We start from the raw sequence: 16,617 nt of genomic DNA, 5'->3' as shown, positions 1-16,617 counted from the left end.
GTTTGTGGGCTTTTACCGTCAAAACCCCAAAGCTAGGTTTCCCTTCTGCAATGCTGCGCACGTTTCCCTGAACACGAATGCCTGCGATCCCCTCAGGCAGGTGGCCAAGCCGGGAGCGCAGCCGGGCCAGCCCGTTCTGTACGAGGCGGGCGACCCCGTCTGGCCGCAGCGGTGGTAGCAGCCGTTAGCTTCCTCTTGGGGCTCGGCGGCGTCAGGGGCAGGAGGCGGCTTGTGAGGAGGCAAATAAACAAAGCCAACCGCACAGAAACGGGTCGTTCTGTTTCATATCCTCCTTCAGTTGCCAGGGTTTCCTCAGAACAAAGTGACCCTCCATCTGTCCGCAGGCAGGTGGAGCCCGCCCCACAGGGAGGGAACCTTCTCTCCTCACCGCCGCGCGCTCCCCAACGCACGTAGCCGCGGACCCTCCGGGACCCAGCCGGCCTCCAAAAGGACACGCCCCCTCTCGGGAGCACGCGGCCGCTGCACGCACACCCCGCGCGCCCCCAGTGAACGCGCGCGCACGCTCACGCGCACGCGGGGCGGGGCTCCTTCCCGGCACCCACTGAGCGCCCGGCCCCCTCACCCCACCCCACACCCGGCCTCCTAGGCTCCGCCTCCGCGACGGGGCTGCTGTGAGCAGGCGACCGGAAGCCACTTTAAAGCAGAGCTCGAGGTGACAGGAGAGGAGCTGGATCCGGAGTGCTGTCGCGGCTTTCTGCGCTCGCGGCGGCGTAATGGCCGGTTCGCAGTTCGCAGCGTCTCGGGCCTGCGACCCCTAGACCCCTGAGCCCTCCCTCTGCGCTGACCCCCCAGCGCGGACGCTGCCCGCGAGCCGGCAGCGCCGCGACTCAGTTCCTGTGGTCGGTTCCCTCAGACTGCCGGTTCAGGTAAAGGGCACCGGGTGAGCTCTGAGGAGCCGATGAGGGACCCTGTCGGGGATGGCGGGCGAGCAAGGGGGCGCCGGCCTCGCAGCCGACTCTCAGGGATGTAAGGGTGGTTGATACTTAGACTGCCTTATTGGACCAAATGAACTCGGATCCCGTCAATATCGGGATGGAATTAGTTTTCACTTCTTAGTCACTTAGGGCCTCTGGCAGGTGTATAAGTCGGAGTAAGACACTGAAGGGTTAGGGTCCCCGGTGTCTCCCCATTCCCCCTTGGTCAGGGCTGGCGCGGGGGCGCGTCTCTGCGGCCTCCCCCGCGGGAGCACTTCGCAGATGGAGGGGGTGGACACGGCAGCTAGGGGAGCCTTCCGGCCGCCCCGCGCTCCGGCTGCAGCCCAGAAGTTTGCAGACTGTTTTTAGATTAACTTTGAAGGCGCAGAAGTCTTCGCCTTCCTCCCCAAGAAGCGTCCGCCGTGTTTCCCGGGCGCTTCGCGGGTGCGTTGTGCGATCCTCCGAGACTCGCGGGACGATCCTCTCAGGAAGGTTGGCTGAGGAGGTGAAGTAATGGACTGTGGAAGGCGCCTTAAGGGGCTGCTGGAGTGGAGGGAAGGCTGGACTGGGGGTGCTCGTTGAGAGGAGGCTGGACCGAGAGTTTGGGGGGGTGGGGGGTGCGCCGCGGCGCCTGCTGAGAAGGCGGGGGGGCAGGGTGCTCGGAACTCCGGGAATTGGCCGAGCCGGGCGGCGCCTCAGCAGCGCAGCGCGGAGTTGGCGCGGCTCGGGGTGCGGAGCTGCGCAAACCGCCGCGGCCCGCAGGCGGCGTCGCTCGGACCCGGGCTCGGCGCCGGGGTGTCGGGCGGCGGCGGGCCCTCAAGAGATTCCTGAGTTTGGAGCCGGCAGTTTCCAGACTCTGAGCCGGGAGTGCGGGAGAAGCCCGGGTATCACGAGGTGGGTGGAGCGGTAGGTCGCCTTCAGCGGGGTATTGGGGGACTGGAGGAAGTGTCCTTCCAATCTTTATTTTTTGTTATGCAAACTAATTGAGGAACAAGGTTCTAGTGACTTCCCCACTCCGGCCACTCCTCCAGTGCTCTTCCTCAATTTTATTTCCGAGTGTGACAGAGGGTTATTGGTTTAGGGTCTGTTTCGCCTCGATAGAGGGTGATAGGACTGGTTAGTGTGTGAGCGCGCGCGCGCGTCCGTGAATGCTTGTGGGGGAGAGGGAATACCACAATCTGTGCCAATTGTGCCTTGAGGCAAGAGCACTGAATGATGAATAATAACGCCTGGCTTGGCTGCTTTCCAATTGATTTATGTCTTGTCAAGTCCCTCCTTCGTGAAGCTTTCCCTAACAATAGCAGCTCACACTGGACTCTTACTACCATTTCCTTCTGTACTTACTATATATACACTAATACCTTATATACTGTTTGTGTGTGTGTGTGTTTGATCATTATGCACATTTTACACACACAAATTGAATCTCTCCAATTAGATCTTTACTACTCAATTTTCTGGGGACTCAATTTTTACTATTTGTTATTGTTGACCCATAGAGACTAATAGAACTAGGCACTTAATAGGTTCTTTTTCTTCAATAATTCAACCCCAAAACTATGGCATACCCACTGTTTGCATTGTGCTGGGCACTGTAATGGGCACCTGCGATGCATGCTTGATGAAGTCATGGGCCCTTGCATTAAATACCTCTTTCAATCTATTGGACAAGAGAGAAAGGATTAATTGCTCATCACCAACCTTGTTCCACCTGGCTCAGCGCTCTGTAAATATTTTCAGAATTAGTTAATGAATGCTAGATTGTGGAGGAGACATCATTTGTCATTTTAAGAAGTTTTCTTTGCTTTTTACTTTAAGTTCCAATTTTTTTCAGGGGCTCTGATTTGTTGAAGAAAGCACTTTTTTATTTTCTTTCAGTAGTTCATAAGGAATCTGAAATGTTTTTGTTTTATATTCTTGTGTTATTTTTCTACACTATGCCTTCAGTTGCCTTTAAAAAAAATACTTGCAGCTTTTCTGAAGACAGGGAGGCTCTTTCCGTATTACAAACTTGTGTTTGGTTTCCAAAACAGTGTGCAGTGGTTGTTGCTGATGTAGCTTCTGTTGCTAAACAAACCCTGGTATCCTCCTTCAATAATAGTAATGTTTGGGGGATTGCAAAAGTAGACCCTTAACACATTGCGGACCTGTAACGCAGATTTGCGTCTATATATTTAAATGCCCCGTTCTCAATGTGTTAACATCCTCGGGGAGTATATTGGAATTTTCTGAATACAGCAGCTTGTCAAATTACATTTTGTTGTAGGAACTTAATTCTTGTTTATGTCAATTAGCCTATGGTAAAATTGGTTTCGTAATAGTCACTTCCCTTCAAGTCACAGATGAACCTAACTTAAGTGAGGACTTAACTGAATAGAAATGCTTCACTAGGCTCCTGGCTTTCTCCCATACAACATTTTAATAGAAAGCCCTTCTTTCCTGAGTATGTGTTCACAGTCCAAATTCACTCACTACTTAACTTTGAAGCTTATTCGTCATTTGATTAACTTTTTTTTTTGTTTTACAAAGAAACAGTTTTTGTCACCTCATGAGATAGGTGATACATAAACAACTGGCGAAGAGAACCACAAAGCAGTGAAGATGTGGTTTCCCTGATGTCATCAGTTAAATACATTTATTTCTACCAAACCCTACCCTAGACTTACAGTTAAATTTCATATCCTGGTAGAATTACAATTTGTTGTATATTATATCAACAAATAAATTTAAGAGTCTATTAGAAGATACTCTCTTTTACCTTTATCTGCCATGGGCTTTTGAATAGCCTTGGTTGCTTTGGAGCCTTGATTTCTCAGTAAAATTTAAAATTGACCCATAAAGAAGAAATATAAGAGGAGTGATTTCAAGAACTTAGTCACAGACTAAAACAAAACGTTTTGATGAATGGGTGGAATCCAGTTGTTGTCAGCTTGTAAATGATCATCTTCTTTCCTTTCCTGGTAGGATTTTTAGACTCTGAGGAGCAATTGGAGCTAATCCACATCATGGAAATGGAAACCACCGAACCTGAGCCAGACTGTGTAGTGCAGCCTCCCTCACCTCCTGATGACTTTTCATGCCAAATGAGACTCTCTGAGAAGATCACTCCATTGAAGACTTGTTTTAAGAAAAAGGATCAGAAGAGATTGGGAACCGGAACTCTGAGGTCTTTGAGGCCAATATTAAACACTTTGCTAGAATCTGGCTCACTTGATGGGGTTTTTAGATCTAGAAACCAAAATGAAGATGAGAGCAGCTTACATGAACCCTTGGTGAAAAAACCCCTGGAAATCAATCCATCGTGTCCACCAGCAGAAAACAATATGTCTGTCCTGATTCCTGATGGAACAAATGTCAGGGGCCAAATACCAGAAGCTCATCCTTCCACTGATGCTGCAGAACAAGTGGTTCCAATCCAGGATCACAGCTTTCCACCAGAAACCATCAGCGGGACAGTGGCAGATTCTACAGCAGGGCACTTCCAGACTGCCCTTTTGCACCCAGTTTCAAGTGATGTTCCTGCTAGTCCTGACTGCGTAGACAAAGTCATGAATTATGTTCCAGGGGTTTTCCAAGACAATAGTTTTACAATCCAATATATTTTGGACACAAGTGATAAGTTGAGTACTGAGCTCTTTAAAGACAAAAGCGAGGAGGCTTCCCTTGACCTTGTATTTGAGCTGGTGAACCAGCTACAGTACCACACTCACCAAGAGAATGAAATTGAAATATGCATGGACTTTTTGCAAGGCACATGTATTTATGGCAGGGATTGTTTGAAGCACCACACGGTCTTGCCATATCATTGGCAGATCAAAAGGACAACTACTCAGAAGTGGCAGAGTGTATCCAATGATTCCCAGGAACACTTGGAAAGATTTTACTGTAACCCAGAAAATGATAGGATGAGAATGAAGTATGGGTATGTATTTATAACTTCTTTAAAGCTGTTAAATCCTGCAGAGAATGTAAAGAAATTAAAAGCTTAGTAAGGTGATTTCTTTTAGTAGTAACCTAACAGGTTTTATCCTTTTTTCCAGTTACTCTTTTGGCTGTGTGCTATCCTAATTTTTCATGGTGGTTGAATGCAGGGTGTTTACCTAACCAGACAATGAAGTTTTTATGATTTGAACAATTCAAATGTTGCTGTGTAATATGTATGTGACTGAGAAGTTGCATATACATTGAATGTTGTGAATCAAATACAATTTTAAGCATACAGGAGAGCTTACTTTTGAAAGAATATCCATGGTGAATCTTATATAACATAAATAAAGAATACCTAATTTATCTGATTTTAAAATTTTGCATATTGATTGCTGCTACTTTTTAAAGGAAAATAGTATTGTTTGTAAAGTTTTGTGGCCCCCTTTTTGTTTTGAATGGTATAATCTTTCTGTGAATGATTTAGAAGTTTCTCCCAAACTTATGAATCATGCCCAAACCTGTTAAACCTGTCTCTTTTTTTTGTTTGTTTCCTTAAAGCTTTTTACCATTTTGCTTATTATTCTATTTATCTTATAGATAAAATAAATTTTTCCACAATTCAGGGTATTTTTTAAATCTGAGTCTTTCAACAATGAGTGAAAGGAAGGTTTATGTAAATTAGGTATGTTTATTTCTCATGTACATAGAAAACAGTTATCCTCATGTTTTTGTATGCAAGACATGTATATAAATAATTTAGTTCTTTTAGTATGGATGTCCAAGCAATATTCATTGATAGGGAACTGAAATTGACACATCTGAATTCTTTAATGAACTTAGAAGAAGAAAATAATAGATGCCACATGTAAAGTGGCTAGTGCCAAAGTGGCTGTATAATATTAATCTTTATGTTGCTAAGTTGTTTCTTCTGTAGTATAGAAGGAGTTAAAATGTGTGATGTTAATAATTATTTGTGTATGACCAAGAGTAAATATTAAAATTATATTGGGGGAGAAGAGCACTTCTGTCAACGTTACCTGATTTGGGAGACCAGGAGAGGGTATCTGGGTTACACTGCTCTAGTGTCTGGAGAGTCAACAAGCAAATGGTGGCAGTAAACCATTTCCAAGTTGTCTTTTCTGTTAGTCTTAATGTTAATAAATGTGTTCTAACATAGTGCTAAAGCATTGTTGGCACAGTGGAAACCTGGTCTTTTTTTTTTTTTTTAAACTTCCCTAGCTCCCATTAGTATTAGGTAAGTGGTTTTCTTTTAGTATTTCAATATTTCAATTATATGGTACACACATCTGTGTCTTTTTAGTAACTTAATTATGAGACTAGAACTATGCATCTTCTAAAATGCAAACGGACATCTAAAGGATGTATGGAACAAAATGAGAAACAGTGTAAGGCCCAAGTTTAAAAGTATTATTTATTATATAGAATACCCCTTGGGATAAAAGTAAGATGATACCAGGAATGTAGTTTCCCTGTTCATAAAGTATTATCTTGATAGTATAATGCATTCAAGATTCTATCGTGCTTGGGTAGCAAAATTCTTAGATTCTATATTAAAGCTAAGCCCTCTTTTTTTTTTTTTTTTTTTGAGCCAGCTTTGGAAGACAGAAACATTTTCCATTTTCTCTTAAAAATCTTTTTAATAAGGTATTGTTCAAAATTTCTGTTGCCCGTGAGCTAGCAATTCTAATTGGTATGCCAAGGGTAATTAATTTTATATACTCTCAAAGCCGCTCTAATCCTTCCATCTCCAGATTGCAAAACAGTAGCCTCCCACTACACTCTTATGAAGCACGTTTCCATTCTGCTGAGTACTTCAGCATCTTGGTACATTAAGTTTCTATTTGACTTGGTCAGGAAGAAACTAGGATTATTGTTCAACACATTAAATTCTGTTATCATGAGCAAGGCAAGACAGATATTTTGATTCCAGAAAATCCAGGAACTCTTAGGTCAGCAGCATATTTGGTAAAATTACTGAAGAATAGACATAGGCCCATAAGCACGCATTGTTGGATCGGTTATTAAGTTGTTGCTGTGAATGCTTGATTTCCAAAACAGTTTTAATGAAGTAATGTTTATTTGAAACTTGACAGAAGTATAAGTGAATTATTATTTGTAATTACTATTGCTGCTGCTACATTGTTAATGGTAGTAAGTGGTCCTGCCCTGATAAAAATGCAAAAAGTATTAACAGGTAATTACTAGTAAAGTGAAGTTCTCCATGGACTACAGTAAGAAATGTATAAGATTGTAGATAGCTAAGTGTCAAAAATTAGGCTTTTGGGAAGTTGACCTGTGGTCATTGCAACCTGGTTTTCCTTGTATTCCAAAGCGATGTTGTGTTTCCTGGCAACAAGATGCAGATAACGGCATGTTGAGCCTTGCTGAGAGATTCACAAACAAGCTGGAGCAGCCCAGGTTCACATGGTTACCACATTATTTGGCTAAAGCTATTAATCTCTGTGGTCAGGCCTGTAAAGCTGGTCTATCTCTGCAGATTGCACATAACCAGGAAGTATGTGTTCAGCTGTGTATATGTCCAAGTCAGACCCAGCAGTCTTTGGATTCAGGAAAATGAGTGGCAATTGTTGATCCCACTGTGTTCAGTATTTTATATATGACTTGGTAAATCATTATTACATATTATATCCATAATACTTCATTGTGTGGAACTTGGGGAAGGTGTCATAGTTCTGAGTCTACTATGCAGATAAAATTCTTTGTTTTGCAGATGTATTAGTTTTAATATCTAAATTAATCCAAATTAGATGTGCAGTGTTTATTTTCAAGAATGAAATGGGAAAGTAAGTAGATCTGACTTCACAGGTCCCTTCCAACTCTTAAGGTACTTAGATACTAAAAAAAATGCATTTTTAAAAGAGGATTTCAATAATAATAAACGCTTACTTGGTTCATTATAATGAAATTATTTTAATTATTTTTTTTCAATTTTGCTTTTACCCCAAGTTATGATAAAATCCACTTTGCCATCACACTCTGCTTTTATACATCTGCAGATGTTTATTGCCAACATAACTGGAAACTAGTTGTATGTATGAACTCCCCATATTTAGATGCTGAGGCTTTTACACACGGGATGGGCTTTGGAGAATTTCCAAATTCCAAATAGGAAGTTAAGAAAACAACATTGACTGTTATGTTTCGATTAAGAAAACACAGTCTGACAGTTTAGGCACTCATCCTTAATAGAAAATGATACTAAATGGCAGGTCTAAGCAGTTTTAAAAGAGCTTCACTAACTGTAGAATATTGTTAAGGATAATTAAAATCATGGAGGATGTGCAAGTCTCCCATTAGCAAATAAGATCATCATTGGTTTCTACATTACATCCATTTTTAAGAAGTCTTATAGTTATTATCAACCATAAAGAAGAGGCATTCTGCAAACCTTATTTTAGAGGTAATCTGTAAGTGAAAATATGACCAGTGATTATTTCTAATTCTGAATTTTCTGAAAGAGTGGGAGAGTGAAGTGGAAACTTGCAGACCTTGACTCCATGGTTAATTTTTCTCAGAGGACAGCATTCTCTTTTGGAATTAAAGGCTATTGATAAAAGAGGGAGTTTTACTTGATATAGCTTAAGTCTAGAGTGTTGTCATAGTCTTAGTTTTGCGTGATTTCGATTGCTAATTGCTCTTAGAAGTTTTGTGGGGTTTTTTAATTTGTCCAAGGGACAATATCATTAGATGATTTCACAGGAAATCTGTGAAAGAAGACGGGAGAATTGCATATTAATGATAATAAAGGGCATATTCTGTTCTTTTCTATATGACTTGCAGAGTCGATTATCCAAAATAGAGCAAGCTCCTGACTGAACTCTACTGGAATAGTTAAATTAGCCAAGTTAACTCTGGCCTGCACAGCTGTGATGATGTATGAACTACCTCATTATGTATTATTGATAATACTGGAGAGATGAGAACAGCTGAAACTTACTATGCCTCGTGACTTTTTGGTATTTCTTGAATATACACAGCTGGATGAGTTTGAATTTATTTTAAAAATTTCTGCCTAAGAGAAAGCTCCATAAGCAAGAACTGTACTTGAAGTGACTTTCAAAATGTGTGCCTTGTGTTTTAGGACAAAGCAATCCAATGAATTATTTTTTGTACCTCTTTATGCTTCTATTTACATATGAAATAAAACTAATTGGCTTCTGTCTATACTAACCCAGAGGAGTTACTGGATCTGTGTAGAGCTATCATGGGAATCAATAGCAATCATTCATTTATTCCTTTTCTGTTTTTTTTTTTTTTTATCTATAAACAGATTAGACTTTGAAGCAGCTGTCACCTGGCTTCAGGTTGGGGTCAGTCTGTTCCTGATGTATTGGGTCATCGGGAAAGTCATGATGTATTTTTCTGTTTTTCAGTGCAAAAAGACACCATGACTTTCCCGACAACCCAATGTTTATGGTAATGAAAATGAACCTTGCAAAAAGCAAAGACAATTGGAAGAAATACTTTATAAGGTTATCTGACAATCCCTAAAAGTACATCATACATTAGGTATTTTCTTATTGAGTTGACTTTAAAACTTCTACTTTTTATTGTAAATAAATGGGGAAAAGTAAATAATAGCTCCAACATTTAAAACTTTATTCTGCATATGTGGACATGCAAAAAATGCAACTTTTGACTAATTAACTCTACTATGTCCTGTAAATCTATTTCCTGTTGTTACACTAGAATTTCAGATTTGCATTCTACATTTGCATTCTACCATAAAGCAAGGGTAAATTCATAAATCCTATCTGTGCATCTCTAATCTTAATGATTCTTAGTTTTATATTGGGTTTGGGTGCTATATCTAAAGGGTGAAGCAGTATGTATGTAGCCCATACAAACCTTGACTAGTCAAGAAATGCTACTGAAATCCAGTCATTTGAAATTGTGACTGTTTTCCTATGGCCTTTCTTATTTCATGGCCCCTGATTTGAGACCACCAGGTTGTGTAGCCTTTGTCTGATAGTAATTTTGATCACATGTAAATTAGGACCTGAGGTCCTCTTAACCTAGGTCAACAACCTTTAATAATTACCAGTGTCCTGTTTGTGAGTTGCAGTTGCCTTTTGTGGAAGGAAAACCTAAGTACATGTGTATATCATTTTTCAAAAGAAAAAACAAATATATTTTGAGTTACAAGATGACTCTTGATTATTCTGGCACAACTTTCTATGAGGCTGGTTCAAATTGGACACTGGTAATAAGTTTTGCAAGAAACTCCCTTTGTTAAAAGTAGTAGAGTTTCTCTTCTAAAATAAATCTGGGAGTCTTACACTAAAGTGAAGTGACTATGATTGATTTTGTATCTTTGGAAGACACCGGAATGCTGAGGGTTGAGCCATTTTCTGTTTCGTTCTGGGTTTAATATTGTTAAGATCTTAGTTCTTTGCAACACAATAAACACGAACTGTACAGAGGAATAAAATAAGAATATAGTTCACCATTTCTAGGAGCAAACAAGTCACATTTTAGATACAGAGGAAATTTTTTAACAAGAACAAAATATGTTTTTCTATATTTATAGACTATTTATGGTAGTGCTTTCTAGGGATCAGGAATTATATTACACAGATTCAGCTGTATTTAAAATCCCTGTAAGTGTTAAAACTAATCCAGCCCAACCCCTGACACATTAACTGGAAAGCCTCAAATTTCCAATATAGATTAATTCCTAGTTAATCAGGGAATTTGAAATTACAGGGGGTAGATTCTGATGAAACACATTTTGAAATCTTTGAAAATAAAGGATTCTTTGTAAAATAAATTCTACTTATTTAACTTGGTAGTTTGTAAAGGTTTATATTTAATATGTGCAAAAGACAGCATTGCAGTTTTGTGCTAAATATAACCAATTCTGTGATCATGAACTCACATTTTAGAAGTTGATGATATTAATAAATAACTAATTCTAAAACTTCCTTTCCTTGCTAACCTAGTCAGTTATTGTTGCTATGACAAGGGTAGAAGGGAGTTAACTAAGCATTCCTGTTTGTGTAGTGTCCATACAACAAAATGTCTCTGTCTCCTAGATCTTTCTCTGCTATGTGCTGTTTACTTACTGGTAACACCCTCTTGACCAGTGAGGAACCTTTGCAATGGTCATCACAATGAAAGGGTAAACTCGGTAAACTCCTATGAGAGTGAGAATGCTGGAGTGATGACTGTTCCCTTTCACATTCTACAGAAACCAGTGATTTGCGAGTGTGTGTGCCACAAAATGTTGTGTAAGGAGTGTTTTAGAATCCCCATGACTTAGTTGTCTAAGGAAGATTTGTTCAGGGAATTTGTATTTGTTATGCAAATAGGCGTTCTTTGTTTTAGTGCTTTGCTTCTGAGCATAAGGAAGGATTTGTGAATAGTCTTAATGTTGAAATATAGCACTTCTCATAATGATTGGAAAATATGTTTAGGCCACATTTACTGGAATTTATTTTTATTACATTATTTTTTTATTTCTTTTTGGATTAAGAGGTTCTTAAACTGTCCCTTCTCGTTGACATATAGCCATATAGTTTAGGGTGACCTTCTTTGGTCTAAATTTTTACCAGCACTGAATAGTAAGTGAAGAATGGCAGGGGCTCAAGGGTGAGCTTTGCTTGCAGTAGTCCATGTGCTTTCAGAATCTTGCCTGCACCCTGTGATCTTCACAGCTCCTGCAGCTGATCAGGGCGTAGAGAGGGCAAATGGCACAAAATACTCTAAATAATTTCCTGCTGTGGTTGGTCTTTGGTTTCTGAGTGTCACCTGGCTTCTCTCTTTCATTTCCAGACATTGAGAGAATAAAAATAAGCACAGGGGAAATACTAGGTTTGCCTTCCAAATTAATTAAAGAAAAGAAAGGCATCCTTGAATGGGGATAGAGTATGTGAAACAGGGAACTTTGCTTGCTTGCTTTCTTACATTTGGATTGTGCAAATGTTGCTACCCCTCAAAGCATTGTGTAAAACGTTCTACAATTAATTTGCTACTAAAAAGTAATGTAGACTGTCTTAAGTAATTGATAAAATTGAATCAATTAGAGAAATTTGACTTTGTAGACTCCCTCTCTCCTAGGAAAAGTTGACTGACTTAAAATCCTGTTAAAAGGTTTTGTGGTTGTAGTTTACAAACCTAGACAATAAAAAAAAAAGTCTCTTAATATGTTTTCTATAGAAGGTCCTTTTTTTTTTCTTTCATAAATTTGCTTTGAAAACTCAGGGTGTGATGCATTTGTTATATAGTTAGTTTGCATACGTTCAAATCTCTAGTGCTGAAAGAGTTTCTTACTCATCTCTGGGTTCTCATAATAAGCTGTCAGTAATTATATTTTTCATTTGTTCATTGTATCAGTTAGTTTACTGTGCTAACTGGGGGGAAAGACAAGGCTCAGTTGAGAAAGTTCTGAATAAAAACCTTTTTTAGGAGGTGTTTGTAATTTCAAAAATCAACCCAGAAATAAATTAAGCTAGCAGATTGTATCTTACTGGGAGTTATTAGAGGATATATTTTATGATAATTAATTATAGTTAGTATTTCATTTATGTGTGAATTCTGAATTGTTTAAGCTTATTTGAAAACAACTTTTTAAGCAATTATAGCATTTACATACAACTGGTTTTATAATATTTATGTAGAAAAGTTTTATAAACAAATATATTTCAGCTCTCTTTAAATGCTGTCAAATTCTATATCCACAAAATTGAATTAATCAGTATTTGTGCCTTGAGTACATGGCAGGCATTTTTTATCGTTCACTCTGAGGTAAGATAGAAACCTTGGTTTAAAAGTATTTCACTTAACAAAGGGGATATTTACTCATCTTCATAAAACAACAATTGCATAATTTAAGGATTGTGTAAAGCATGATACACTTTTTTTTAATGTAGTATGTGCTTTCTATCTCAGCTGTTGTTGTAGAAATTAAGTTTCACTTCCTCTTCAGGCGATGGTTGAGAAGTATGTCTCACTTAAGTTGCCTTCTAGGAGTCCCAGGACATGTGACTGAACTTGGATAAAAGTTAGGGCTGTATGACATTTCTGATGTCTTCAGGGTGCAAAATTTAATTGCATGCCTCCATAAATAGATAGCAGTGCAATCTTATGCTCTCATAAGTATTATTTTTATTTACAAAAGATTTTAGGCTTATCCACATCTTATTGGAAATTTCTTTCATATTCTTTGCTTTGATCTGGTAGTTTTGTAATAAAACACAAAAAAAAGCCCAACACAACAGTATTTTAATAGGTTCTTTTCCCCAAGTGGATATGGTAATTTGTTTTTAGTGGTTGCATGGAGTTGAGGGGACTTCAATGTGTGATATTATTTCTTAGGCGTTTAGGAAACATCTAGATGTACTCAAATGGCTGTGTCTTAGTACAGTTTCTTGAGAATAAACTGCGTTATGTGTTTATTTAGTGCCCTACATTCTTTTGGAGACAGTAGAATTACAAAAGCCTACAAGCAGGGCATCCTTTCGTTTAGGAACCCTACCTGCCTTCCATTTTTCTCATATCTCTTATACTCTCATTTTTATTTCACTGTTCACTTCTAGAATGACTTTCAGATCACTGATTAGGTGTCTGACAATTTGTAAATAGGATTTAGCACACAGATAAATGTGATTCTAGACAGCGTTCCACTTGCTAATTTGCTGCCTTCTCATGCACCTGTTTCCAAGATGTTCCAAGAAGGACCCAAGTAGCAGCACACACAGTCAGAGTTTTGCCTTGTAATGATTACTTTTTAAAGAGTTGTTTTACCTACTCCAAAATCTTTTGAGGTATTCAGAATCATAAGATAAATCCATGATCCAAGACTGATGTTAATTGTTTTACAGAGTGATGTAAGCCTCAGCAACCTTACCTTGATTAGGTCAGGATCTTCTTAGATGTGAGCAGATTTAATTGAGTCAACATTTGATTCTTAGTTACCTATAACTACTGAGGGCCATATGTGTAATAATGTAAGCTTCCAAATTTGATGTAGGTATGTCTGTGTCTTGAGCTATTTCTGGATACAAAGGAAAAGACACAGTTGTTACCCAAAAATCTTAATTAGCAACAAAATAAATGACAGTTACTATGCTTCTAACGCAGAAAGTTAAGGGTACGTAGTCAGGGCCAGCCAAGTGGCGCGTTGGTTAAGAGCTGGCTTGGGATGCCAGCTCTGAGCAGCAGGGCCCCGGTTCGGATCCCACATGAGGGCCAGTGACACTGCGCCCGCCACAGCTAAGATGGTGAACAACCGCTCGACCTGGAGCTGGGCTGCCATGAGTCGCCGGTGACGGCATAGGCTGCAGTGGGCTGCCGTAAGCTACCGTGAGTGGCTGGTAGCCAGCGTGAGCGGCTGGCAGCCGGCGTGAGCTGCCAAGAGCTGCTGTGAGCGGCCATCCAGAGGCTGGCGACCGATCTGTCTCACCCGGGAAGAGCACAATGATAATACCAACATGGGCCAGTGAAGCAACGTCCTCCACAACTAGACTGAAGAACAAAAGGACAGCAACTTGTCTGTTCCCCTTCCCCGATTCCCCAACACTGTTCCCCTCCCCCAATAAAATCTTAAAAATAAATAAATAAAAATAAAATATAATGGAAAAAAAAGTACGTAGTCAGTCCTCAGAAGTTTAATAATTACATTGCTTTTACAAAATATGTTGGTATTATATATGCCATGGCTTTGATTCTCATCACCTTGTAACATATTTGAAGTGATATGTAAGCTGCCAGATATTCCAGCATTGCTAAATGAGTTCCTGGAAACATCAAAGCCAGGTATCAAAAGCCAGCTATATTTTGTGTGCCTGTAAAATTTCTTTAGCAGCAGCAAACGTACCCCATCTGTCATGCCTGTCTCAAGTCTGTAACAGAAGAGCCTTCACACTCTCTTCATACTGCATTTGATCTTTATCCTCCTATCATGATGACCCTCAGTTTTAGGAGACATGTTCACTTTATATCACAGTAATAAAATAAGAGGACCTATTAATTGTGTCTAGTTAGTCCAGCTGATTAGGGCAGGTGTTAATTAGTTTGAAGTGACAGGTTTGTCCTTGTAGAAACCAGTTACAGGCAGGAAGCCCAAATTCCAGAGTCTAACCCCATCTGGTTAAAACTGCAGAGTAGGGTCCAGAAAAACTTTATACTCAGTTGACATTTGTTAAAGTCTGAGTTCTACATTTTATGTGCATCATCTTCCCACGTAAATGTGTTCTACCTCCTGCAATTCCTGTCACGTTTAATGTAACCATTATCCAGTTACCCATATCAGAAATAGGGAACACATCCTGGACTCTTTCTACTCCCTTCAGCTCCATATGTAATCATACTCCTGCAGTTAGTTTCTAACTCTTAAATACCTCTTAAAACATCCCTTGTCTCCTCAATTTTGTCATCATGTCTCGTGCAGTTCTAATAGCTATAGATGGCTAAGCATAAAATAATATTAATACTAAACATGCTAATATTTAGCAAATAAGTGCCTGTCTCCACCCTTTTCCTACCTTTTCTCACCCTCCCATACCCAAAATAAACATATCAGTCCTCCATATCACTACCATTGGAGTGACCTTTATAAAAGGCAAGTCTGAACCTTATTGAAAATCCACCAGTGATTTCTACTGCCCACAGAATCAAGTCCTAACCTCTTAACCCAGCATACGAAGCTCTTCATTATCTGGCCCCAGCCAACCTAGCCAGTTCAGTCTTATCTCTTATCGTCCCTCTCACACACATATACACCCTGACCTCCCACATGAATTGCATGTGCTGCACGCTCTTGGGTCTTTCGTGACTTGCTTGGTTAGCTTCTGTACATGTCAGTCACTCTGCATGTGGTGTCCTGCCTCCCATTGTCTGCCTGGTCGCTGGGCAGACTTGGCTCTCATTTCATCCACTCTGAGACACCTCCCTTGACCATAATTCCTGATCCCTTTTTCAGCAGAGGTAGGCCCTCTGAAACTCATTTTCCCGGGACCATCTTTGTGTCACATGTCACACTATGCCCCAAGGTTGGTTTGTCTTTTCTGTCTCCCCACTGGAGAGATCTTCGGCATTTTGCCTCTTTCATCTTATCTCCATGCATAGCCCAGTGCCTAATCAATGTGTCTACTTAAGCTTATTTTATTTTGTTTTGTTTTTTTAATTGCCACATTTCTTTCTTGGTTTCAAACAATTTATAAATAGAGAAGTTGCCCTAAATGGTTATACTGTTCCCAAATGCACAATCCCAAGTAGTAGTTGTCTAACAAAGAGATCGTGTTCTTACTAATTTGTGTTTCATTCAGCAACTGTTTCTTTAATAGTTTTGGTTTTCATTACAGCTCTATCGTTTACTTCATAGGCCCTTTTTACTTTCTTTTTTGCTATCTGAAATATACATAGAAGAAATGATGGTATGTGGGGGCATACTTTCTGACTTAGTGTAGGGTGTTTGTATTGCTAACATAAGTTGAAAAATGTTGCTTTAATTGGTATGTCAAGATATTTGTCGCATAGGAGGCGAGCCATTGTTACAAAGCATCTAAATTATGAGAATGGGTGTCCTTCTCAGAATTTTAAATTAGTTTTGTATCTGGATTCTTACATTGGTATGTGTGGTGGTGTGTTTGTTGGTGAAGCTTGTGGAAACTGAATTATTAATATTTTAGCACTGTAAGTCCATTCTTCCCTTTATTGCAAAAAATAGCAGTCTGTTCACAATTTTTTTTCCTGATTAATCATGATAGGGTTA

At 39.8% G+C, this 16,617-nt stretch overlaps 1 protein-coding gene across 2 annotated transcripts in view; it reads left to right on the top strand.

The window, feature by feature from the left end:
* The first annotated feature begins 494 nt into the window (after nucleotides 1-494).
* The window catches only part of TIPARP (TCDD inducible poly(ADP-ribose) polymerase), a 28,823-nt gene continuing 12,700 nt past the window's right edge, over nucleotides 495-16,617 (top strand). The window contains exons 1-2 of one of the 2 annotated variants that reach the window (XM_019627642.1): nucleotides 495-887; nucleotides 3,900-4,857. In XM_019627642.1, the coding sequence (XP_019483187.1) occupies nucleotides 3,941-4,857 (917 nt within the window). In that variant the 5' untranslated portion in view covers nucleotides 495-887; nucleotides 3,900-3,940. Of the gene's footprint in view, nucleotides 888-1,615; nucleotides 1,830-3,899; nucleotides 4,858-16,617 lie in introns of those variants that run through there. The other variant, XM_019627651.1, reaches the window with a different exon arrangement.

This window comes from Hipposideros armiger, unplaced genomic scaffold (genome assembly GCF_001890085.2).
Source record: "Hipposideros armiger isolate ML-2016 unplaced genomic scaffold, ASM189008v1 scaffold_16, whole genome shotgun sequence".
In the NCBI taxonomy this organism is placed as follows: domain Eukaryota; kingdom Metazoa; phylum Chordata; class Mammalia; order Chiroptera; family Hipposideridae; genus Hipposideros; species Hipposideros armiger.
Note: the sequence above shows the minus strand (reverse complement) of the source record. Positions and strands in the feature narration are given on the sequence as shown.